The 24,228-nt window shown below is 46.9% G+C and overlaps 1 protein-coding gene across 1 annotated transcript in view; it reads right to left on the reverse strand.

The window, feature by feature from the left end:
* Positions 1 to 4,121: 4,121 nt before the first annotated feature.
* Positions 4,122 to 24,228, reverse strand: part of LOC117042454 (zinc finger protein RFP-like) — a 34,152-nt gene continuing 14,045 nt past the window's right edge. Inside the window, exons 8-15 of the mRNA XM_033141999.1 lie at positions 16,548 to 16,823; positions 13,754 to 13,849; positions 11,805 to 12,035; positions 10,919 to 10,941; positions 9,695 to 9,813; positions 7,825 to 7,857; positions 6,551 to 6,580; positions 4,122 to 4,801 (exon numbers count right to left, since the gene is read on the reverse strand). Of these exons, the coding sequence (XP_032997890.1) occupies positions 4,284 to 4,801; positions 6,551 to 6,580; positions 7,825 to 7,857; positions 9,695 to 9,813; positions 10,919 to 10,941; positions 11,805 to 12,035; positions 13,754 to 13,849; positions 16,548 to 16,823 (1,326 nt within the window). The 3' untranslated portion in view covers positions 4,122 to 4,283. The remainder of the gene's footprint in view (positions 4,802 to 6,550; positions 6,581 to 7,824; positions 7,858 to 9,694; positions 9,814 to 10,918; positions 10,942 to 11,804; positions 12,036 to 13,753; positions 13,850 to 16,547; positions 16,824 to 24,228) is intronic.

A 24,228-nucleotide genomic window follows, 5' to 3' on the forward strand; every position in this document is an offset into this window, starting at 1 on the left:
AGTCTTAGCAGTTTGTTTCTCTGCTGCACCCCACATCACTACGGTTTGAAAACTTGCTGGTAGCAGCAAGGCTTGATTTAGTGTGAACCTGCTCCTCAAACCACTTTCTTGGAACACAGGCATCTGTTTGTGAGGAAATACGAATGAAGTTTTATAGATGAATGAAAAACAAGCTAAAATAGGTGACATAAAAGGAAAGGGGAATGGGGAGGGAGGAGGAAAGGAACAAGCTTAGGTACTAGTTCTTAAAGTTATAATGACCAGTTGGGGTAGAAACAGTGCAAGGAGCTTGATGAAGTGACTGTTACCAGGTGACAGTTGCGGAAGAGCCCAAGGCAGCTCTGAGACGCAGTGATTGAATAACTCTTATTGGTTTCTCTCTCTCTGCTCTGCAAACTCATGCAATGTTGGCATTTGCTGAGTTCCATGTATGCCTATTTCCATTATGGCCTACTTTAAAAAGGGTTCCATCCAGTGGCGTAGGAAGGGCAGGGTGCCTTGAGTTCCAGGGGAGGGGAGGTGACACGTGGCGGCCCCTCCCCAAACTTAGCCCCGCCACCCGGCACCCGGCCGGACAGGGTATGTGCGGCATTTCCGCACATGCGCAGTCCGTCCAACGTTGTGACGTCACGCCACCCCCAGGGGGGTGCCTCTGTGCTGCCGCCCCGGGCGGCCAAGAGACTTTCTCCACGCCTGGTTCAATCTAAGCCCTGATGTCTCATCCATAGTGTCATTTAAAGTCACACTGTGTTGTGCACCTTCAAACAGCATTCCTGAACATGCTTGTTGCTCCCATTGTTTTTCTGCATTCTGACTGCCAATGCAAAAGAAATGTGTCAGGGATAAAGCCAACAACATTTGCGGGTTTTTTTTGGGGGGGGGCGTTGTTCATTCTAGGCAAAATGGCCACTCGAGTCAACTTATACCTGGGGTAGTCAATGTGGCCCCATGAGAACCCCATGCAGCCCCTTGGTGCCTGCCCAGGCCTTTTGCCCTTCCCTTTTGTAATGAGGGTAGCTTTTCTAACCGAGGATGGTGTGGAAGGGGCTGCAAAGTGGTGTGCAGGCATCTAGGGACACATTTCCCCAGAGTGTCTCTAGGCCCCACATGGGGCCCATAGAGAGAGAAAAGGGGGCAGACAAGCTAGAGGCCACCAGCATCCCGCTCAGGTCCAGAACATTCAAAAGCAGCTTAGTTTCCTGCTCCTCTCTGTGCTGCAGGGGGTTCCCTCTGATAACTGCTGACGGCCGGATCCCCGTAGGAGAGGGCACAGTCTCATGTGTGCATTTCTTGTGTGTTGGCAGCAGCTGCAACCCTTCGCTTGCCTGGTGCTGCACAGCTTTCCTGCTGCTCTCAGCATGGTGTTGCCTGTCAGCAGTGGGGGTGGGCAGCGGGCAGGACCCCCAGCTCAGGGTGCCCGGGGCAAGGGGTGTGTTCCACCGCCAAGGAGCATGGGAAGGTGCTGGAGGTGACCGAGGGCAAGAGATAAAACCAAGTTGAAGGTGGAGGCCGTTAGGGCTTATCAGCTCCCCCCGCCAAAATATATTTTTATTCAAGTTGGCAACCATGATTGTAAAGATTGGTTGCTGGAGGCTGTGGGGGGGGGCAAGGTTGCTTTTGCTCTCTGGTCCTCCTTACAGGTTTGCAGGTTTTCCACAGGTGTCTAGGTGGCCCCTTTTGGGCGCTGGACCAAATGGTCCACTTTTGTAAAAGGCGAAAGATTTATACGATCTGAAGAGAAACCAGAGTTTTCTTTTACAGGTGGGTAGCCGTGTTGGTCTGCCATAGTCAAAACAAAATCGAAAATTCTTTCTAGTAGCACCTTAGAGACCAACTGAGTTTGTTCCTGGTATGAGCTTTCGTGTGCATGCACACTTCTTCAGATACACTGAAACAGAAGTCACCAGATCCTTAAATATAGTGGGGGAGTGGGGAGGGGTATTACTCAGAAGGGTGGTGGGAATGGGTGATAGGCTGATAAGTGTGGAAAACCTGTCGACGACTCTAAACGGCTGCAATTAGTCTTGCAGGGAAGGGGTGAGATGGCTAAAGATGGCTTTGTTATGTATAATGAGATAAGAATCCAATGTCTTTGTTCAAACCAGGTTTCTCCATGGTTTTAAGTTTGGTGATTAGTTGCAATTCAGCCACTTCTCTTTCCAGTCTATTTCTGAAATTTCTTTGTATTAAGACAGCTACTTTGAGATCTTTTATAGAATGTCCTGGGAGATTGAAGTGTTCTCCTACTGGTTTCTCTGTCTTGTGATTCCTGATATCAGATTTATGTCCATTTATCCTTTGGCGTAGGGTTTGGCCTGTTTGTCCAATATAGAGAGCTGAAGGGCACTGTTGGCATTTGATTGCATACACAATGTTGGAAGATGAGCAATTAAATAGTCCTGAGATGGTGTGTTTGATGTTGTTGGGACCAGTAATGGTGTTATCCGGGTTTATGTGGCAGCAAAGTTGGCATCTGGGTTTATTGCAGGCTCTGGTACCAGTGTCCATGTTGAGTCCTGTTTTTGTATTATTGTGGGTGAGGAGCTGTTTGAGATTGGGTGGCTGTTTGTATGCGATGAAGGGTCTTCCTCCCAGAGCTTGAGAAAGAGAACTGTCATTGTCTAGGAGAGGTTGTAGATCTCTGAAGATGCGTTGTACTGTTTTAACTTGGGAGCTGTATGTGATGACTAGTGGTGTTCTGTTATTTTCTTTTTCGGGTCTGTCTTGCAGCAAGTTCTCTCTGGGTATCAGTCTGGCTCTGTCGATCTGTTGTTTAACTTCATCAGGTGGATATTTTAGTTCTAAAAAGGTTTGCTGTAGATCTCTTAGGTGAGAGTCTCTGTCTGTAGAGTTGGAACAGAATTTTCTTTTATTTTGTTGTTGTTCTTGTTTGATGTGTTTATTATGTTTTTTATTGTGTATTTGTGTATGTATTGTGTTTTTGTTGTTCAATGTGAAAATAATAAAATATCTTTGAAAAAAAAAATGGTCCACTTTTGTGTCCTTCAACGTGGTGAGTGGAGGCTCACAGGGAAATGAACGATGACACACGAACAAACGAGGCCAACATCATATAGGGGATGGAGCAAGGGGAGGTGGGCCTCAGGCAGGTGGGGGGGGGAGAGAAGGCGTCTTTATTCTGAAATGTGCCACCACCCCATGGGAAACGCAGGAAAAGGAGAGCAGGTAGCACCAGTCAGTGGGCCTGATAGTGGAGCCAGAGAGAGTCCTGCCAGATCTGTGAGAGGGGTCAATTCCACAGCCATTTGTTGTTCCAGCTGTTAGTAACCAAGGAGAGAAATCAGATGCACCTGGTGCTGAAATGACGCTCCTTGGGGGAGCATTGTGTCTTTGGGGCTGAGGAACACAGAGGAGGTTCCCTGCATAATGTATAGGGCAGCACAGCCCATGGGGCCCCTTCCGGAAGCTGCCGGAATGCCTTTCCCATCCTCTCTGACTCCTGGCTATGCTGCATGGGCCGGACGGGAGTTGGAGTCCAGCATTATCCAGGGGACACCCCATTTATGCCCCCGATACACAAAACCCAGCCTGTAAATAAGGAACTTTAATGCATTCACTCGAAACACATTTAACTGGCAGAAGCCCCACTCAATGCAATGAGGTTTACTTCTGACAATGTGTGGAGATGGTGAGCCTGTATTTGCAGAGGGCGTTTGAAGCTGACACCCTGTTCAATTTCTTTTTCTTCCGGTCTGAGGTCTCCAGAGCAAGGAGCTATCCTGCCTGATGTGGGTGAAGGGGTTCATTTTTTAGTCATCTATTAATCCAATGGTGCATGAATTTTTTCAGCTGCATAAGGTCTTGTGGGGAGAGGAAGGTTTTGCAGAGTTGTGAGGGGTCCTGAGGATCATCTAGTCCCACCCTCTGCAGTGCAAGACACCTTTGCCCAACATGGGGCCCAGACCCACAACCCTGGGGTTAAGAGTCTCATCCTCTGCCAAATCAGACATCTCAAAAGGAAAACAAGACTGAAGGTAAGGGAGCCCGTTTGAGGAAAATATTATTTATTGGGACTTGTAAATGTGTGACTGTCTCTTTAAGAAGTAAGGGGCAGAGGGAATTCTGGGAAAAGGAAGGAAAATGCAAAGGGACAGCAACCCGTTTTGTTTTGTTATTTCTGCTGATTTTGACTGGAATGAATCTTCTCAAAGGTCCCCTTGAAAAACTGCCCAACGTGCTCTTGGTGGGTAAATGTTTTTTATATCAGTCACTCTGGTCTGGAGAGAAACTCCTGCTGGGCCTGAGAGGCAGATTTAGTCTCCTCAGGAGATACTGAGGTGGGTTTTATTCCTGCACAGACCAAAGAAAGGGAGGAGGGTCTCTCCAGAGAACGAGGCTCCTGAGAACGTGTAGAGTGCGGCTCCTGAGTCAGCGTCAGAAAAAGACACACGTCCCCCTTCATAGTCCAGAGTCACCCGGATCCTCCTGGGCTTCTCCCTCAGGGAAAGAGGAGAGGAATGAGGGGAGGTGCAGGCCGAGTACTTGCCTCCAAACTTCCCCACAGCCCAGACTCCTTCCTCAGGGCTTAAGTAGAAGAAGCCCTTTCTCCTCACAGACTTCCTGGCAACCCCCACAGCCCACCATTTCCCACTTCCCACATTGACTTCCCAGAAATGTCTGCCTGCTGTGAATCCCTCACGTCCCAACACACAAGGCTGGCAGTTGAATCTCTCAGGGTTGTCAGGCAGGTCTTGCTCTTTGTCTCCCCTTCTCACACTTTTTCCATCCTTGGACAGGATGAGTTGGGGATGGGCTGTGTCTGGATCCAGAGTGACATTTGCTGTTGGGGAGAAGATAAGGGAAAGGGAAGATTAGGCAGAGGCAGCTGAGAGGCAGAAACAGACATTTTGTTAAATAAATAAAAAATACCCGAAAAACCCAGATTCCCTTTCAGATCAATGGGATTTCTTTGCATTGCCTGCACGACTGAGACTCCTCCTTGCAGACTCTCATCAGAATAAGTATCCTCCTTGTTGGTTTTTAAATCAGTATCCATCGTTTCTTTATATTCGATGTGTATTGTGCCTGCCATCCTCTCAACACAGGCATTTTCTAAGAGGAAAAACCACCCAGTAAACCTTTTACTCATCTCTTCTGTGTTAGTGAAGGGGAAAGAGAGGAGAATTGGAGGAGGCAGGAGAGGAGAGAAGCTGCTTTTCTCTGTGGTCTTTGGGGGGCTCTGGGTTAGGGTGGGAGATGAGGACCCCTCTGTTATAATAAATAATAATAATAATAATAATAATAATAAAATCACATTTGCCTACTGCCCTTCGAATATAGGTCTGAGGGTGGTTTACAGCATAAAAATACAACATAAAACCACATATAGGCACCCCCTCACTTTCACGGGGTCACATTCTGGGCTCTCGTTCCCACAAGTGAAAATTGTGTTAAGTGGGGGGCCTGTTTATTCCTGCTCTCCATCTCTCTCACCCACTTGGTCTCTCCTTGCCTTCCTCCCTACCATCTTGGATGTTTAGGCCCTGCCGCCAGGGAAGAGGAGGAAGGTTGCAGGGCAATTTTACAAAGGACTGCTTATTCCATGCTTCTCTTTTGGATTTAATATATACCAGAAGACTACTTCTCTGGGGGAAGGGGGAATAACCACTTAGGGGCTGAGACAGTCATGATAGGCAAGTGTAGGGTTATTCTGAAAAGCAAAAAAAGGACACACCTGCCAACTTCTACTTTTAACCATGGATTGCTATGACGACACTCATTTTAAATACCCCTACTCTATGCAGACTTTCGAAGCTGTGATATATTGCTAGTAGCAATGTTCTTAACGTTCAACAAAATAATAATAATAATAATAATAATAATAATAATAATAATCCTGCTTGCCACATGAAAGTATTTGGGCTCCTGTTCACCTCTTTGTGAACGCAAGTGTGCACAGAACAATTTATTAATGTTAAACATGTACATGTGGACTCTCCTTAAGGGCAGGGGGATGTTAACTCTTGCCCTCCCGGACTCCTTCTCCAAGATCTTGTAGCTGAGCCAGCGTCCTTTTCAGCCACAAGAAAAGGGTTTTATACAGTGTGTCACTAGCTTAAGATGCTGCTCTGTTGCGATTCTCTGCTCTAGACTAGGTGCCTTAGATCTGAGTCTAATGCACTAGAAATTTTTTCATGGATTCCTGTAAACCAAAAACAAAACAAAACAACTGGAGACATTTTGCCAAATTTAAAAATTTTAAAAATCTGCCCAGGGAAGAAATTTTAATCATGAAAATAGAGGACCTGTCCAAGAAAAAGAGGAAATGTGGCAAACAGTCCTGGAAAAGGTCACATTGAAAAGCAACCCAACTCTCTCTAGGCAGGAATGAAACTCTTCCCTCCTCCATCTGATCTTTCTGGGCAGTTTCTCTCCCCTCTTCCCTTCTGCACCTTCAAGTCCACCCTCTCTGACTTTGTGGTACAAACAGCAGGGCTAGAGTCAAGTTGTACAGAACAGACTCTTGACCCCCTCCCCCCGAAACACTAGTCCCCCCTCCTGTGAATTGGGGTCTCCATGTGAAATTTACCTCTCTGAAGATTTCTGAATGACTGAACATCTGAGGAAGCAAAACAAGAGGCTTAACAGGCTACAATGCAATAGCTTAAAAAAGAAATCTTTTGTACAAAACGTCATCATAACATAGCATCTGTCGTTTCCTTATTTCAAGCAAAAGATGAAATCCTAGAACAAATAATTTAAAGACGACAACTGTAGGCCTAAGTAGTGATGTTAAATATTCTCCAAAAGATTATTCTTGAGAATTTAACATCACTAGGCCTAAGAAATTAATACAACTAATGTATTTAGCAGTAATTCCTGTATTGCAGGGGGTTAGATGATCCTAGGGATCCTTTCAATCTCTCCTATTCCATGATTCCATGGGAAAATCAGAAATGGCGAAATATAATCATTAAAAATCCACAAATGAAATGGGGATCTGAACTGGAGGGCTGGAGGAAGGTATAACACCTGCCCCAAGTAAACTGGTGGGGAAAAGCTGTTGAAACCGGAATTTCCAAGCATGCTGACAAACCAGATTGCAGAGGAAGAATCAGCAGAGTTTTGACATGTAATTCCAAGGGTCTCGTGCAATGGGAAGTTCTCCCTCATGGAATGGGGCCGGTCTCATAAGAACTGTGGGAACTCTGAGGAGATTGGGATGGCTGAAGCACAAGAAATGGCTGGTGAGGTTGAAACTCTGAGGAAGAGGCAGCTCAGGCCTTGGCTGTGCTGCTGGGAGACCAGCCTGGGCAGGAGTTGGAGAAGGGACTGGGTGCTTGTGGGTGCCCTTTTAAACATACTTCACGAGGGGGAAATCCAAGTAAATCTCGAGAAGCCCCAAAAGAACCTCTCCAAATTGTGTGGAGGGAAAACAAAATGCAAGGGAGGTTCCCTATATATGAGAACTCGACAAGATGGACATTGGAGTGACTCTGCAGGATTCTCCTTAAGGATTCTCCTTTTGTAAGATATTGAAAGGCTCTGAGGCTTTATCCTACAATCAAGCAGTATATAAATTTTATGAAAGAAAGCAAAATCGATAAAATTAAGGGGGAAACCAGGATAATAGTCTATTCGCAGGAGTGAAGCTCAGACTGGTGTGCAGGTTCTTCGCAGGGACAACCTCTGCCCCCAATCCAAGCCTTCAAACCGCCTCCCAGTTCATTCATGGGACATACAAAGAACCCAAACACCACTAGAGGACTGTTTCCCAGAGTTACGCCATTGATGGGGGTCCCAAAGTCTGCAGAACAGACGGTTCAACACCCGTGAAATATCAGTCCTCCCCTGGAAATTTACCTTTCTGAATCGGTTTTCTGTATAACACAGCATCTGAGGAAGCAAAAAGATATAAAGTGTAAGGGCAACACCCTTCCACCAGAAATAAATCTCCATACAAAAGTAACACTTCATAACGTGGCATCCTTAAATTCAAGTACGATTATTATTAATTAAATCATACGAAAAAATAATTAAAAACAAGAAAATCATAGGAAGAATCTATGAAAATAACTAAAGCTTCAAAACTCAGCAATCATAGAGCAAGCTTACAAATAACAGAATAAAAATAAAAACAAAATCGAAAATTCTTTCTAGTAGCACCTTAGAGACCAACTGAGTTTGTTCCTGGTATGAGCTTTCGTGTGCATGCACACTTCTTCAGATACACAGAATAAAAATATTCTTCAGATACACAGAATAAAAATATTTAGCATGAATCTTGATGGTCTCTGAACTTTGTCCCTGAAATTGGGCTCTACATTCTTGGACTGGAGGCAGAGCAGGATTCTCCTTAAGGGCTTTTGTAAGATATTTTAAGGTTTTGAGGATTTTTCCTACAATCAAGCAGTATATACATTTATTACATAAAGCAAAATCTATAAAATTAAGAGGGAAATCAGGATAATTAAGGGGGAAATCAGGATAATAGTCTATAGGCAGGAAAGGAACTCACAACTGGCGTGCAGGTTCTTCTCAGGGACGAGCTCTGCCCCCAATGCAAGCCTTCAAACCAGTTCATTCATGGGACATACGAAAAATCCAAACACCACTAGAGAACTGTTAACCCACAGTTATGCCATTGATGGGGTCCCAAAGTCTGCAGAACAGACGGTTCAACACCAATGAAATACCAGTCCCCATTTCTCCTGTAAAATTGTTCCTCCCCTGGAAATTTACCTTTCTGAATTGGTTTTCTGTATAACAGAGCATCTGAGGAAGCAAATAGATATAAAATGTAAGAGCAACACTCTTTCAACAGAAATAAATCTCTATACAAAAGTAACACTTCAAAATGTAGCACCCTTAAATTGAAGTACAATTATTAAATTGTACAAAAAATAATTAAAAACTATAAAGTTTTAAATAGCAAAATAAGAATATTCAGCATAAATCCTGATGGTCTCTGAACTTTGTCCCTGAAATTGGGCTCTACATTCTTGGACTGGAGGGGAGGCAGAGCCATAGGAATCCTGTAAAAGGAGGCAGAGGGGAGATGGAGGCAGCCTTGACATTTTCCCCAAGTAAAGTGGTGGGGGAAATTATTAAACCAAAATTGTGAAACAGAAGGAAAAACGAAGGTTGATGAGGAAGGATTGGCAGAGCTGTCATGCAAAGGGAAGTCCTTCCTAACAAAACTTCTACAAACCTTTAAGGTTTTTAACGAGCAGAATTGTGCCCTTTTGGGGCTCATGTGCTCTTGCTTCCATCCTCAATGTCTCCATCTCCTCTCAGGAGATCTTGAAGGCTGAAGCATTAGATATCGCAGCTGCAGGGGGACGTCTGAGGAGACGGCTCAGGCCTTGGCTCCACGGCTGAGAAACAAGCCTGAACAGGAGGCAGAGGGGGGAACTGGGGGCTTCTTAATGCTCTTTGACTCCATTCAGAGCAGGAGAACCACAAGGAAAAGGAGGTTCCATAGAATTGTAAACAGATGCACATGGGAGGAAAAAATCCTGACTTTGCTCTACACTCTGTTTCAGGCTTTCTTTACACGATCCAGCATCACAATATACATGGGCCTTTCTGGGGGCAGGAAATGAAGGCTGGAGCACCAAGAAGGAAGGTATCCTGGGGTTACTCAATTCCATGCAATAAGAGCCTGGCATGTTCAGTTCTGAAGAAGTCATAGAATTCCCAGTGTGAAATCCTGACACCCATTTTTCATTACCTTTCCATTGTTTCATTGTATCCTCCACAAGGTGATTTAGATCACAGGAATCCAAGATCCTGTCCCTCAGTTCTGGAAGGAAAGCCAGTGGCTTCTCTGGACTCTCTCTTTTCTCATACCTGGTGAAAAGGAAAACAATGAATGGTCCCATTGTGGCACCGTCTCCAAAATTATTGCAGGAGATCTCAATGACATGAACAAAGTTGAAGTTCATTTCCCAACAGGTCCTTTTCAGGATTCAGCTTCATCTGTTGACACCCAGCTCCAAGCCCTGGTCTAGCATTTCAACTTCCTGCCCTGACTGAGATGGAAAAGCGGGATAAAGCTGGGTGTCCACCACAGATTGGGGAGACCTCAGTCCAAACCCCAGAGGACAGCTGTCAGTGGCTTCGTAAGGATGCTAAACAGCACAAGGGACAAGATGTAACCCTATGCGACACCACCGGAGGGCTCCCATGGCTTCCAAGGATGCTGCCCCATAACAACTTTCTGGGAAGGTCCCAGAATGTAAGAACCAAACCCCTGAAGTGGAATGCCTGCAATCCCTCCCTCCCTGAGCCTCTCCAGAGGATGTGAGTGATGTCTAAAGCTGCCAAGAGATCAAGGAGAACAACCTCAACCCTTCCTGCCCCCGTCTCTCACCCAGGAAGGGCACAACCCCATGCCCAATTTTACTCTCCCTGCAGAGGCATCATACAACCTGACTTTCACCCCCCACTCCAGACCACCTTCAGCCTCTCATGCTGCAAAGGCTCCCAAGAAAAATAACCCACCTATTCTAGACCAACAGACCTTCCCTCCCTAAGTGCCTCAAAGGGGCTGAGTTACCAGAGTTGGGGGGCTGCTAGCTGGACATGGAAATCTATTGGTACGTCCTAAGCTCTTTCCAAGCATCTTTGGCACTTTCTCTCCTAGATGTTTCAAATTACCAAAAAGTAAATGAACAGAAAGTGCAAGAGAAAGAAAAGAGCCCCCATCCCTGGATGAAGTGATGTGGGGAGGGAGGGAGGGAGGGAGGGAGGAGGCAGAGCTCTGGCCTTGATCACTGGGGGGAGAATGGGGGGGCTACAAGTTCTAAAGAGGGGGTCCTGCCTTTACCTGTGAGAAGCTGCAGAGAGTGAGTCCTACAGTCTCCCCTCTGCAGCCCCTGGAGGGCCATGTTTGAGGTTCCTGCATCCCAGCTTCATGGAGTGATACTAATGGAAATGAGTCAGATCCACTTACCTCTGCAAGGTGCTTCTCACATCCTAGAATGAAAAAGAGAAGGGAATTTACTGTACACCACATTTTGCATTGTGCAATTCAGACATACGTAAGCCTACAGGATAATCCTACCAAGGCACTGTCCCAAATTGTCTTCTATAGAAGTCCCCAAATTTCAAATTCTATTTTCCATCGGGAAGTTAAAAAAAAAGCACCTGCAGCATAAAATGCCTCCAAAGGGGTAATAAAACAACTCCATGTTTCTTTGGGCTTCTCTACACTTCTGCTGTTTCTGTGCCCAGAAAACACAGGCCCAAAGGGTTTTGCCCTTGTTCTGCCGCTTTCCCTCAGGAAAAACCTGCTCCTTAGTGCAACATCAAAGCAAACGTCAATCTGGATAAAACCTGGCTGATGTTTGCTCTAATTCAGCAGTAAACAGCGGGTTTTCCCGGAGGAAAGGGGTGGGACAAGCAACAGTCTGGATGGGTCCCTCTGTCTTGCTCTTTGGTCACTGTGATTGAGCACCTTTTTGGGCTGATCTGTATCCAAGGGGAATCAGATCAACCCAGAAGTTGTAGTGGAAATGGGAAGAGAAGCTTGGTCAAGAGACTGACTCATGTCACAAGGAGGCCTGAACCCATCCTAGGTGAAGCCCCTCAGAGCTGGAAGGCATTTGGAGACAAATCATCAGCAAAGAGCAGATCAGCTCCCATTCCATCAAGACCACAGAAGAATCTCTAGTCTGCATTCAGGTGAGTTAAGCATCCCAGGTCTCTTGTCCATTACAAACCTGACAAGAGGCTCCATCATCTGAACCACTGCACTCTTTGTGTACATGAAAGGGGCACATAAAGGATTGGAGGCAGCCTTTTCCTGGAGCCTTGAGCTGTTCCTGCCACCGTCTTACCTGCAGGAGTTCACTCGCTGGCTGCTGACCCTTTTCCTCCATCTCCTGGATGATCTTCTCAAGAGAGGAGAGTTTCCTGGAGAGTCTGGCCAGCTGCTCATCCCTTCTCCCTGCAATCTCCTTCTCCACCTCTTCCACATGAGTCAGCAGATGTTTCTCTTGTTCTTCCAGGAACTGGCGCAGTTCTTTGAACTTCTCCACAGTCTTCAGCCTCTCCGTTTCTGTCAATTTCTGCAAGAACAGAGGAGGTCTGAGTGTGGAAGATGGTCAGCCTTCAAAACATCAGGAAGAGAATTATGAGAATTCCACAGGGAGGACACTTCTGATTTTTCATAGACATGAAACCTCCAGTGACTAAAGAAGTAAACATTTATTTTGAGGGAAGGCCCTCTCCATTGCTGTTTCTGTTGAGTTCAATTTTGCAAAGGGCTACAGCCTAAAGGAAGGAGCTTTTTTCCCTAGTCATGGATATGTGGAATGTAAAAACATATTGCAATCAAATACAACAATCCTACAATGCCCATGCCGGGGAATGCCTTGTATCACTACGGAGAATACTTGAGCTCAGACAGACTTCCTGAGCCGAGACAGACTTCCTTTGCATGTGACTTAATGTGGGTGTTTTTGGTAGAGGAGCACATGGCCTCCATGTTCTGCTCTGTGTGTTCTCCATTGTGTGTTCCTAAGAGTTAGGAGAAGTGACTGCTCAGTCACATTCACTTGAGACTATTTCTCTTATGGGAAAGTTCACATAGTTATATGTTCTTCTGTAAATTAAGTCTGCCTTCAGGGATCTTATTGTGAACTATATGATTGTAAGTAAACTAGTTTTATGTTAACTTTAATCAGATGCGCGCCTATTCTTTTAGAAGGGATATAAAAAAGGTAAACCAGGAATCGTACAGGTAAATAGTGAGGCTCAGATGAGCCTGCAACTATCTAACCACTGTGTAATTGAAAAGGGGGATTGTTTAACAACTCTGCTAAGTTATAGAACTTGCCAGCGCAAGTTAGGAAGGATATAATAATAAAATAATATATACTCTCCTGCCTCCCTAAACATCCGAACAAGATATTCCTTGCATGTTTTGGGGCATGGCATAACCAGAGTTCGTAGCTGTTCAGAGAACATCCATGGACTTAAAAGACCCCTCAGTTTAGACTGGGGCCATTGAGGAGTAGGAAGGCAACAGAAACAGAGGAGGAGGAGGAGAAAGTGCAGAGTTTAACCCCATAGCTCCCTGAATTTCCTAAAGATGAAGAACAGCGCACATTTAGAAAGACAACTCTTGAGTAATATTTATGGTAAATCAAGATTTGAATTGAACTGCTTCCACCCTCACAGCTCACAATTCCTCAGTCTTCTCCTTGACTGCTATTCACATAATAAACGACAATGGGAAATACAGTGGTACCTTGAATTACAAACGCCTCAGGTTACAAACTCCGCTAATTGGAAGAGTTACGCCGAGTTGAGAACTTTGCCCCTGGATGAGAACAGAAATTGTATGCTGGCGGAGCAGCGGCAGCAAGAGGCCCCATTAGCAAAAGCACGCCTCTAGTTAAGAACAGTTTCAGGTTAAGAACGGACCTCCAGAACGAATTAAGTTCGTCACTAAAGGTAGCATTGTAAATTTAAATTAGCTGCATTCACAGGGGTGAATTTACCTAATGGAGACCAAAACAGAGCAATCCTTTGAAATTCACAGCTCTGAGTTGTTCAAGGTTGACCCAGCCAGGTAATGTTCACTAAAAATGTATTTCTGAGGGTAAAGTACATATAAAAATATTTATACAAGGAAGTAGCTACCCTAACATCTGATTCATTTTCAGAATAATAAATGAAAAAGGAGAAATGGGGGGAAGCTGAAAAGGACAGATTTCCCCATCAGTCCTGACTCGATTCTTCAAATGCTTGTTCCCTGACTAGTAACAATAGAGACACTTACAAAGAGGTCTTTGCTTTCCTTGTCCAGGTCTGCTTGATAGGCCAGAATTTCCTCTCTCTCTTTCCTCAGAATCTCCAGGTGGTTACAAATCTCTCCCTGAACAGAAAAGGGAAATCTCAGGTTTGATTGAGACACACAGAGAGGAGATTAATGTTATACTGGCTTCTTGCGTCCAGTGGCCTTGCTATAATAGCAGAGTAGTTTACTGGAGGAAATAAAAGTCCAGAGATTTTCAACTTTTTTGGGTCCATTACTCACTGGACCAACTGCCTTTTTTCTGCAGCACCCCTGTGGAGCACAGGGACCCAGTCAGCTCCCCCCTTGCTTGCAGAACTGGCAGCCCCTCACCCTTTCTCAAACCCCCTCCCTTGCAGAGTGCTCTCTCAGCCTCCTCTCCTCTCCCCTCTCCTTAGGAGTCCTCCTCTTGGTCTCTGAGCTGCCCCAAAGAGGGGTGCCTCCTCACGCTGCCCCACAGGGGCCTGGGACTTGTCTGTCAGTTCACAACAGCAAGGGCCCCTCGCCGGTTTGCTTGCTCACTCCGAGGCCACCTCAGCTCCTGGCAGCCAACACCCCCTGGCCAGCCCCAGAGGCACCATTCGCCTGCGGAGCTTGTAGCCAGGGCTGCTGCAACAAACAGCTGCACAAGCCTTTGGGAGGCAGAGATGGCATCTCAGGAGGGAGGGAAGGGAAGAGGGGCAGAGGCCAGTGTTGCCATGGGCACCCCTGAGCATCATTCAAGGCACACCACGTGCCACAGCACACTGGTTGAAGAGCACTACAGAAATCGGATGAGAAAGTTTTCTAGTACAACTACAGTGGTACCTCGGGTTACAAACACTTCAGGTTACAAACTCCGCTAACCCGGAAGTAGTACCTCAGATTGAGAACTTTACCACAGGATGAGAACAGAAATTGCGTGCCGGCAGCAGGAGGCTCCATTAGCTAAAGTGGTACCTCAGCTTAAGAACAGTTTCAGGTTAAGAACGGACCTCCGGAATGAATTAAGTTCTTAACCCGAGGTACCACTGCAACTAGTCTGGAGAAGAGCAAAGGCAGCCATGCTTGTTCCTTTGTCTTCTCCAAGGAGAGTTCCAGCAAGTGGGAAGAGGAGGAGGAGGAGGAGGAGGAGGAGGAAGGGGTGAGGCGGGATCCAACCTGGGATGTATCAGTCTAGCATCAAAGAGATAGTGAGGTCAGCCCAAGAGGCTAGAGCAGGGGTCAGCAAGGTTTGCCAGCCATGGGCCGGATCACCCGTCACTCCCACGGAGATCATCCATGGGCCGGACTGGCGCAACGCGATGCCGGAAATTGCATCTGCGCATATCCAGACGCCGAAAACCGTCCCTGCGCAGAAGCGATTTTGGCCATCTGGACATGCACAGATGCGATTTCTGGTATCTGCACGTGAGCATACTACATTTCCAGCACCACTTGGCGAGTCCCCATGCTGTGCTGGTTTAGCGCAGTGCGCGGGGGACGGTAAAATGGTCTTTGTGGGCCACACCCAGCCCATGGACCGCACGTTGCTGACCCCTGGGCTCGAGTAACAGGGATAGATCAGCGCTTCTCATAACTTCACCCATTCCAAACCCCTCTTCTGCAAGCCTAGGGCTTTTCCACCCTTCCTCTTGACCCCAGCTGCTTTGCCACTTAATTGGGTCAAATGGCAATTCAGGTTTTCTGCTACTTGTCAGTTATCTTCTCTGCAGCAGCCAGAGCCCACATGTGCTTGGACCACCAGGAGAGATTTAAGTGCTGCAGCTTCTTCCATTTCTGGGCCAAAGTAGTTTTTGCTGCAGCCATAATCCACCTAAGTAGCTCCTTCAATGAGAAGATTGCTGTCTGGCCACCCCACAAGTTCAAAGGGGCCGGCTTCATTTCATTATCATAACTATTTTGTGGCATTATTGACATTGCATGGCACAGGAGCATTTTTGCACCACTGTAATAGAACAAGTGAATTATTTTAAAAGGGATTAAAAGGCATCTTTTAAAAGTTTTCTCTGAAGCAGAAGTAGAATTTTATCTTATATATTATCTTATATATATATATATATATATATATATATATATATATATATATATATATATAATAGCACAGGTCCAATTCTGAGTTGTCATGGAAAAGTCATCTTTCCCCCTTGTCTTTGCAGATGCTACTCTGAACCACTGAGTCCTTTGCTATTTGGGATGGGAGGAGATCCTCAGCCCCCCCCCACTGAATCCTCATTGCACAGGCCCCACAGCACCCCCAGAATAAGCGTGCTCCTCACCAGTAGGTGCTTCCACACCCCTCCCTAATCTGCATCCAGCAGATACTGGGGGGGGGGAAAGGATTTTGCACCAGCTGGTCAATTCCTGGCCACCAGCCCCCCCCCCAGCTGATCCCTTTCTGCTCTCTGCTTTGCAGGGCATTGAATAGGTATCCTGCTTAGCCAAAGGAGACATGTACTTGTGTATGTGGAATTTACATTTGCAGTGTTCCTCATATGTAGAAAGCAACCATGTGGATGAGTTTAACCCTTTCTCTCCCTGCCACGACTCCAACCCAAATCTTTGAAGCTGCTGTGAGTATTTCAAGCGAAGATCTCTTTGTCCCCCTGGCAGAGAGAAAGACTTCAACTCCCTCCTCCCAGCCATCCCAGGAGCCCTCCGGCTTCCCCTGGGCTGCTTTTTACATAATAAACAACCACCAATTCATGCCATGCCTACTTTGGACCTGAGAATTAAAAAGAAAACCTCCCAAGAAGAATCCACAGCTATTTCACCCTCTCAAGATCCGGGGATCTCCTACCTTGTATTCCTCGAAAGCCTCCTTCAGGGGAATCACCTCGTGGTGTTTGTGCTCCTTTGATCTGTCACACACCACGCAGATGGGGGCTTCATCTATCTTGCAAAAGAGTTTCAGGGGCTCCTGGTGATCCTCGCAGACTCCTCCATTTCTTTCTTCTTCTTTCCCTCCTTGAACGCTGAGCTTCTCGATTAATTCTACCACGTTAGCCAGTTGCCGGTTGGGGATGAGGCTCCTTCTCTGGACTCGTTCTCTGCACTGAGGGCACGAAGCCTCTGCCTCCGAGAGCCAGCGTGGTGTAGTGGTTAAGAGCGGTAGACTCGTTATCTGGGGAACCGGGTTCGCGTCTGCACTCCTCCACATGCAGCTGCTGGGTGACCTTGGGCTAGTCACACTTCTTTGAAGTCTCTCAGCCCCGCTCACCTCACAGAGTGTTTGTTGTGGGGGAGGAAGGGAAAGGAGAATGTTAGCCGCTTTGAGACTCCTTCGGGTAGTGAAAAGCGGGATATCAAATCCAAACTCTTCTTCTTCTTCTTCTTCTCCGATTCCCCCCAGCACCGGATCAAGCAGGATCGGCAGAAATTGTGCCCACACTCTGCGATAATCACTGGATCCTTGAAGTAATCCAGGCAGATGGAGCAAGTGGCTTCATCGCAAAGATTCTCGACGGGACGCCCAGAAGCAGCCATGGCTCCCTCACGCAAAAGACCCGAGTTAAGTTTCACTTTCTCAGTGTTTAGTCACTGGGTGTTTCCTTTCCTGGATATGACTCAGAAACTCATTGACCACGTGATCTTTTTTTTTTTTTAATGTCCCGAGGTCTTTTCAGTTGCTGAATGTTTTATTCTTCATTGCTTTCCATGCTTTTGATTACACAAACAAACAAACAAACACACACACACAGGTACCTAGTAACTTGTGGTATTCATACTGTAACATTTTCATTCATAGGCTTCCTTGTCCTTTTTGAATTGGGAGAAAATCTGCAGCTGCCCTAAATGGACGGCAATTTTGATTTAGCAAGCGGGACTTGAATCCGTGAAGATAACTGTGTTATAAGAATTTTAATGTCATATATATTTAAAATAAATGTTCAGAAATGTACCAATAAAGTATCTGGGCTACAATAAAGTAGCTGTGGCTCCCCCCTGCCTAAATCTGTTCTGGAGTTTCCCCCCTGACCTTCCCTAGCAGATCTGGGTGTGCAGGAAGGTGAGGAAGGGGGCAAAGTCTCATTGTGCTAGTAATAAACCTCGAGTTGGCATACGTTTAATTGAATGCCACCCAATAGGTGTATCTGCTCCTGCTTGAAGCACTCCAGAAGCCAGAAAATAATTCTGCAAAGGACCTGGCCAACACCCAGTCTTGACTGGTGGCATCTCTCTGGGGGTCTTGCGGCCGAGGACTTTTGCCATCGTCTGCTACCTGGCTGCTTTTTAACTGGAGGTCCCAGGGATGCAGAGTGGGATCTTCATGCAATGCATTTGCCCTGTCCCTGAGCCAGTCGTCTTCCTCTCTTCTGTCCCTCACAGCCAACGGAAGGACGCTCCCAAGTCAGGCCTGTTCCTTGCTTCCTCCTGAGGGACTGGAAATGGCCGAAGCTGGGCTGACTGAGGTAAGTGGACACCTCACTTAGTGGCAGGCCTGGGGTGTTCCCTTTAGCAGGGCGAATGTAACGCTGAGCCAAGGATCAGAGCGCACCTGAGCACGTGCAGAGTGCATTTGCCGCATCACTGAGCAACTTCCCAGCCCCGTTTAATTTGTCTCAACTGTTTCTATACCGCTTGATTGCCATTGTCTCTAAGCAGTGCGCAAAGTATTCTGTACAATGAAAAAGAGTGGAAATTATAAAATCATTTCCTGTGAGGTCGGCTAGACAGAGCCTGTGACTGGCTCAAGGTCACCAATGAGCTTCATGCCCGAGGGGAGATTTGAACCCTGGCCTTCCAGGTCCTTTCCCCACACTCTAACTCTAACCACTACACCTGTCACAAGAGAAACCATGGTCAGAGAGGGGAGTTAAAGAATGAACCTGACTATACCTATGTTCCCTTCGTATTCCGCATTTATATGCTACCAGAAGGTAAAAGAATGTGCTTAAGACTCTACAAATGTATCCTTTACTTGCAGTTTCAAGAAAATGTACATTTCAATTTGTATATCGCTGCAGTGTAACAAAATGAGTTCGAATGTATCTCTTACTTTTGAAGTAAGTAACCAATGATTTGTGTGAAATGTATTCAAATGTATCTGTTTTCACTTGTACCAAATGTATTTGAATGTATCACTCTTTTTATGAAGTGTTTTCTTGCACTAGACGAGAGAAAAGTAGCTAGAAGAATTTAACCAAAGATTTTATATCCCCTGTTTATATGACTTCCACTGCTGTATATCTGACCTGTCAATATTTTCATCTTCCGCCGTTCACGAACTGTCAAAATACCTTCTAGCACCACAGCGTCTGCAAATGACTTCGTGAATACACACAAAATGCAGCATAAAGCCAGCTTAATTAATAAAAGTATGCAGGGCCGTCTTAGGCACATTGGCTGCCATGGCACGGCGATCCCTCCGGCGCCCCCGGTGGGGAAGGGTGACGTCTGAGGCATCCGGGGGAGAGCGTGGGGTGCGGGGCGGGGAGCTCCGGCGTGCCGCCTTCACGCCTCTCCGCCTCTGGAGCCGCCTCCCTCCCGTGCTCGCCGTCCCTCGGGAGGGTGGGCGGGTGAGCAGGGGATGAGGGGCGCCGCACTGGAGAGAGACACGACTCTGCGCACCCTTCCAGCACTCCATTTGGGGCTCCCCAGGACGGGAGGCGAGGGCGGCTGGCTCGCAGCCCGCCCGGGAGCGGCATGGGCGGCAAGCGGGTCGAGGAGGGTTGGGGAGGGGGGCCCCACCGGCCATCTGGCGGCATGCAGGGAGGGGGAGCCATCGCCCTGGTGCCCCGCGTCAGTAGGACCAATGGATAAGAGGGCCCTGAAAGTATGCATACCAGAACTTCACACCAGCACTGATAAACATGCAGAACAGGATTTCACAAGGACACTGATAACCATTTCCCAAATATCCAGCTTTGTAATCTGCATACTGATCACCCAGAACTCCAGAATTCCTCCCTGAAAATAAAGGAAAAAACAGAATTGTTAGTCAAGATCCGCCAGAAAGGAAAAACCACTCAACACCTTTTGTTCCCAAGCACAAAGCAAATGACATCTCCATTCACACCACCCAAGATCTTACATTACAGCATCCTGCTTACCTTATGTTAATCCTCTCTTCTTGCCATTTCTGTCTTTCTGTATCATTGATCTGTATGGAAATGAAAAGGTACAGTATTTAAGTGAAGGCAGTTCTTTTGTTTGGGGTTCTCACTCCGTCCTTATATTACGTGTGAGCAGGAACCCTGTTGCAACAGTCTTCTGTTCTATTAAAATAAACATTTTCTAATGGTGGTGTGCCTCGTGATTTTTTTCATGAAACAAGTGTGCCTTTGCCCAAAAAAGGTTGAAAAACACTGCTTTATCTCATCATAGTCTGATAGTTTCACCTGATATTCTACTTTGGTTAACAGATCTCCATACGTCGGCCAATTGGTTCTCATATTCACTTTTTTCAAAGATATTGCTTCTAAAGGGGAAAAACCACCAGGGTGGTGTTGTTTTTTGCTCTAATAAGTTTTTGTATTTTTCCCATACCATAAAGATTGATTTTCTTATTAGATTAATCTGAACACCTTTGCACCTTAGCTTCTCATACCATAAGTATGCATGCCATCCAAATCTGTTGTCATGTCCTTCCATATCTAGGACATCTGCAGTTTTCAATATTATCCATTCCCGGAGCCAGCAAACACAGGACGAAATAAAGGTGTCTATATTCTGACATGTGCCCTCCCATCAGATGTCAAGGAAATAAACACCTGGCTTTTAGAAGACATCTGAAGGCAGCCCTATACAGGGATGTTTTAAATAGTTGATGTTTTATTACAACAACAACAACAACAACAACAACAACAACAACAACAATAATAATAATAATAATAATAATTGTTGGGAGCCACCCAGGGTGGCTGGGGAAACCCTGCCTGCCAGATTGACACGGAACGCTCCCTTGGAGATCCTTATGAGAGCTCCTCAGTGAGAGGGCAAGAAGAAAGGGACAATGTTTCCTGGAGTTCCGAGTGCGAAATGCTTTGTAGGGTTAGCACAGACTGGAGCATCCAAAGCAAAGCAGCACAGGGGAGAGCGAGGATGGATCTGTTCCTGGGGCAGGTGGTGAGAAGCACCTAAGGAAAACTGCTGCTTGCCAGAGAACCCACCCTGTTAAGAGACAAGGACACACAGCGCCAGTGGGGAGAATTTCAGGCCGAGTGCGGAATGCAACCGAGCAAAGACCCACACAAATGTTTGGTGTGAGGCAAGAGCTTTGTTTACAACTCCAATCTCATCCAGCACCAGAGGACCCACACTGGGGAGAAGCCTTTCGGGGACTCCATCTGCGGGAAGAGGTTCAGCACCAACTTGGACTGCAGCCGCCATGAGAGAATCCACACGGGCGAGAAGTCATACAAGTGCTCCGAGTGCGGGAAGAGGTTCCTGCTCACTTCAGAAATCTCTCGCCACCGAAGGATCCACACCGGGGAGAAGCTTTATGACTGTTTGGAGTGCAAGAAAAGGTTCACCCAGAAAGCCAACCTTGTGACTCACTGTAAGAAGATGCAAACGGGCGACAAGCCATACTGATGTCCCAAAAAACGCCTGATGGGGTCCAGTGCCAGTTGATCTTCAAAGTTTGCAGCCCCAATCCTGACGAACTTGTTTCTTGTTTCTTAAGGTCTTCTGCCAAGGTCTTGCTCTGCATATTTTCAGAGGATGTGGCCTTTGCTGTGGAACCCGGGCAACAGAACATCGCTTCCTCTAGTCATTAGGCACTCACACCATTTCCTGTTTGCTGTTTTCTAAACTATTTTTAATTGATTTTTTCTACGAAAAAGAAGAACTACTTATCCAGCAATACATCATCCTCTCTCGCCCCCTTCTCCTTGTGCCCTCCATCTTTCCCAACATCAGGGTCTTTTCTAGGGAGTCTTCTCTTCTCATGAGGTGGCCAAAGTACTGGAGCCTCAACTTCAGAATTGATTTTTTCTACGAAATACAAGAACTACTTATCCAGCAATACATCTAATGGTGTTGGTCCTGTCCATTGACTTTAGACAAACCTACACGTTCAATGCTGAAACATACTATTTAATGTAACCTCTGCTGAGAATATTGGGCGGTTGGCATAACAAGGTCTTGATTTGGGTAAATAACAAAGTTAAAGAAAGGGGGCACATTTCTTGCAAGGTGTTACTTTCCATTCTGACTTTAATTGCCCTCCTTTATCTGGTTAGACATTTCTATAGCCCATTACTGAGCTATCACTAATCGTACTACAGTCAGTAAAAAGTCTACTAGTTCTCTGTGGTGCAGGATAGAACCCAAGACTATGTCTAAAGATAATAAAGGGACAGAGTTGAGCTTTGGGGGGGGGGGGCTTTTTAAAGCTCTTTAAAAAAAAAAAACAAACCAGTGAGGCTTGGGGAAGAGTTGGGTTCAAGTCCCTTTTTAGCTTTAGGAATTCAGAGTCCCCTGGACCACTTGCTGTTCCTGATACCAGTCAACCTCACAGAGCTGTTTGGGGGATACAAAGTGGGGTGAGGGGGGAATAAGCGATTCCACCAGCACTACCCGGTAGGTACCCACGTTGCTAGCACCTGCTTACAACACCTTGCCATAATTTAAGATGCGTTTCCGACAGTCATAGCGGTTTGTTTCTCTGCTCCACCCCACATCACTACGGTTTGAAAACTTGCTGGTTGCAGCAATGCTTGATTTAGTGTGAACGTGCTTCTCAAACCACTTTCTTGGAACACAGGCATCTGTTTGTGAGGAAATACGAACAAAGTTTTATAGATGAATGAAAAACAAGCTAAAATAGGTGACATAAAAGGAAAGGGGAATGGGGAGGGAGGAGGAAAGGAACAAGCTCAGGTACTAGTTCTTAAAGTTATAATGACCAGTTGGGGTAGAAACAGTGCAAGGAGCTTGATGAAGTGACTGTTACTTGGTGACAATTGCAGAAGAGCCCAAGGCAGCTCTGAGACGCAGTGATTGAATAACTCTTATTGGTTTCTCTCTCTCTGCTCTGCAAACTCATGCAATGTTGGCATTTGCTGAGTTCCATGTATGCCTATTTCCATTATGGCCTACTTTAAAAAGGGTTGAATCCAGTGGCGTAGGAAGGGCACGGCGCCTTGAGTTCCAGGGGAGGGGAGGTGACACTTGGCGGCCCCTCCCCAAACTTAGCCCCGCCACCCGGCACCCGGCCGGACAGGGTATGCGCGGCATTTCCGCGCATGTGCAGTCCGTCCAACGTTGTGACGTCACGCCGCCCCCAGGGGGGTGCCTCTGTGCTGCCGCCCCGGGCGGCCAAGGGACTTTCTCCACGCCTGGTTCAATCTAAGCCCTGATGTCTCATCCATTGTGTCATTTAAAGTCACACTGTGTTGTGCGCCTTCAAACAGCATTCTTGAACATGCTTGTTGCTCCCATTGTTTTTCTGCATTCTGACTGCCAATGCAAAAGAAATGTGTCAGGGATAAAGCCAACAACATTTGCGGGTTTTTTGGGGGGAGGGCGTTGTTCATTCTAGACAAAATGGCCACTCGAGTCAACTTACACCTGGGGTTCCCAACGTGACCCCATGAGAACCCCATGCAGCCCCTTGGTGCCTGCCCAGGCCTTTGGCCCCTCCCATTTGTAATGAGGGTTGCTTTTCTAACCGAGGATGGTGTGGAAGGGGCTGCAAAGTGGTGTGCAGGCATCTAGAGACACATTTCCCCAGAGTGTCTCTAGGCCCCACATGGGGCTCATAGAGAGAGAAAAGGGGGCAGACAAGCTAGAGGCCACCAGCATCCCGCTCAGGTCCAGAACATTCAAAAGCAGCTTAGTTTCATGCTCCTCTCTGTGCTGCAGGGGGTTCCCTCTGAGAACTGACGGCCGGATCCCCGTAGGAGAGGGCACAGTCTCATGTGTGCATTTCTTGTGTGGCTGAAGCAGCTGCAACCCTTCACTTGCCTGGTGCTGCACACCTTTCCTGCTGCTCTCAGCATGGTGTTGCCTGTCAGCAGTGGGGGTGGGCGGCGGGCAGGACCCCCAGCTCAGGGTGCCCGGGGCAAGGGGTGTGTGCCACGGCCAAGGAGCAGGGGAAGGTGCTGGAGGTGACCGAGGGCAAGAGATAAAACCAAGTCGAAGGTGGAGGCCGTTAGGGCTTATCAGCTCCCCCCGCCAAAAAATATTTTTATTCATGTTGGCACCCATGATTGTAAAGATTGGTTGCTGGAGGCTGTGGGGGGGGGGCAAGGTTGCTTTTGCTCTCTGGTCCTCCTTGCAGGTTTTCCACAGGTGTCTAGGTGGCCCCTCTTGGGCGCTGCACCAAATGGTCCACTTTTGTGTCCTTCGACGGGGTGAGTGGAGGCTCACAGGGAAACGTACGATGACACACAAACAAACGAGGCCAACATCATATAGGGGATGGAGCAAGGGGAGGTGGGCCTCAGGCAGGTGGGGGGGGAGAAGGTGTCTTTATTCTGAAATGTGCCACCACCCCATGGGAAACGCAGGAAAAGGAGAGCAGGTAGCACCAG

Source organism: Lacerta agilis, chromosome 2 (assembly GCF_009819535.1).
Source record: "Lacerta agilis isolate rLacAgi1 chromosome 2, rLacAgi1.pri, whole genome shotgun sequence".
NCBI lineage: Eukaryota > Metazoa > Chordata > Lepidosauria > Squamata > Lacertidae > Lacerta > Lacerta agilis.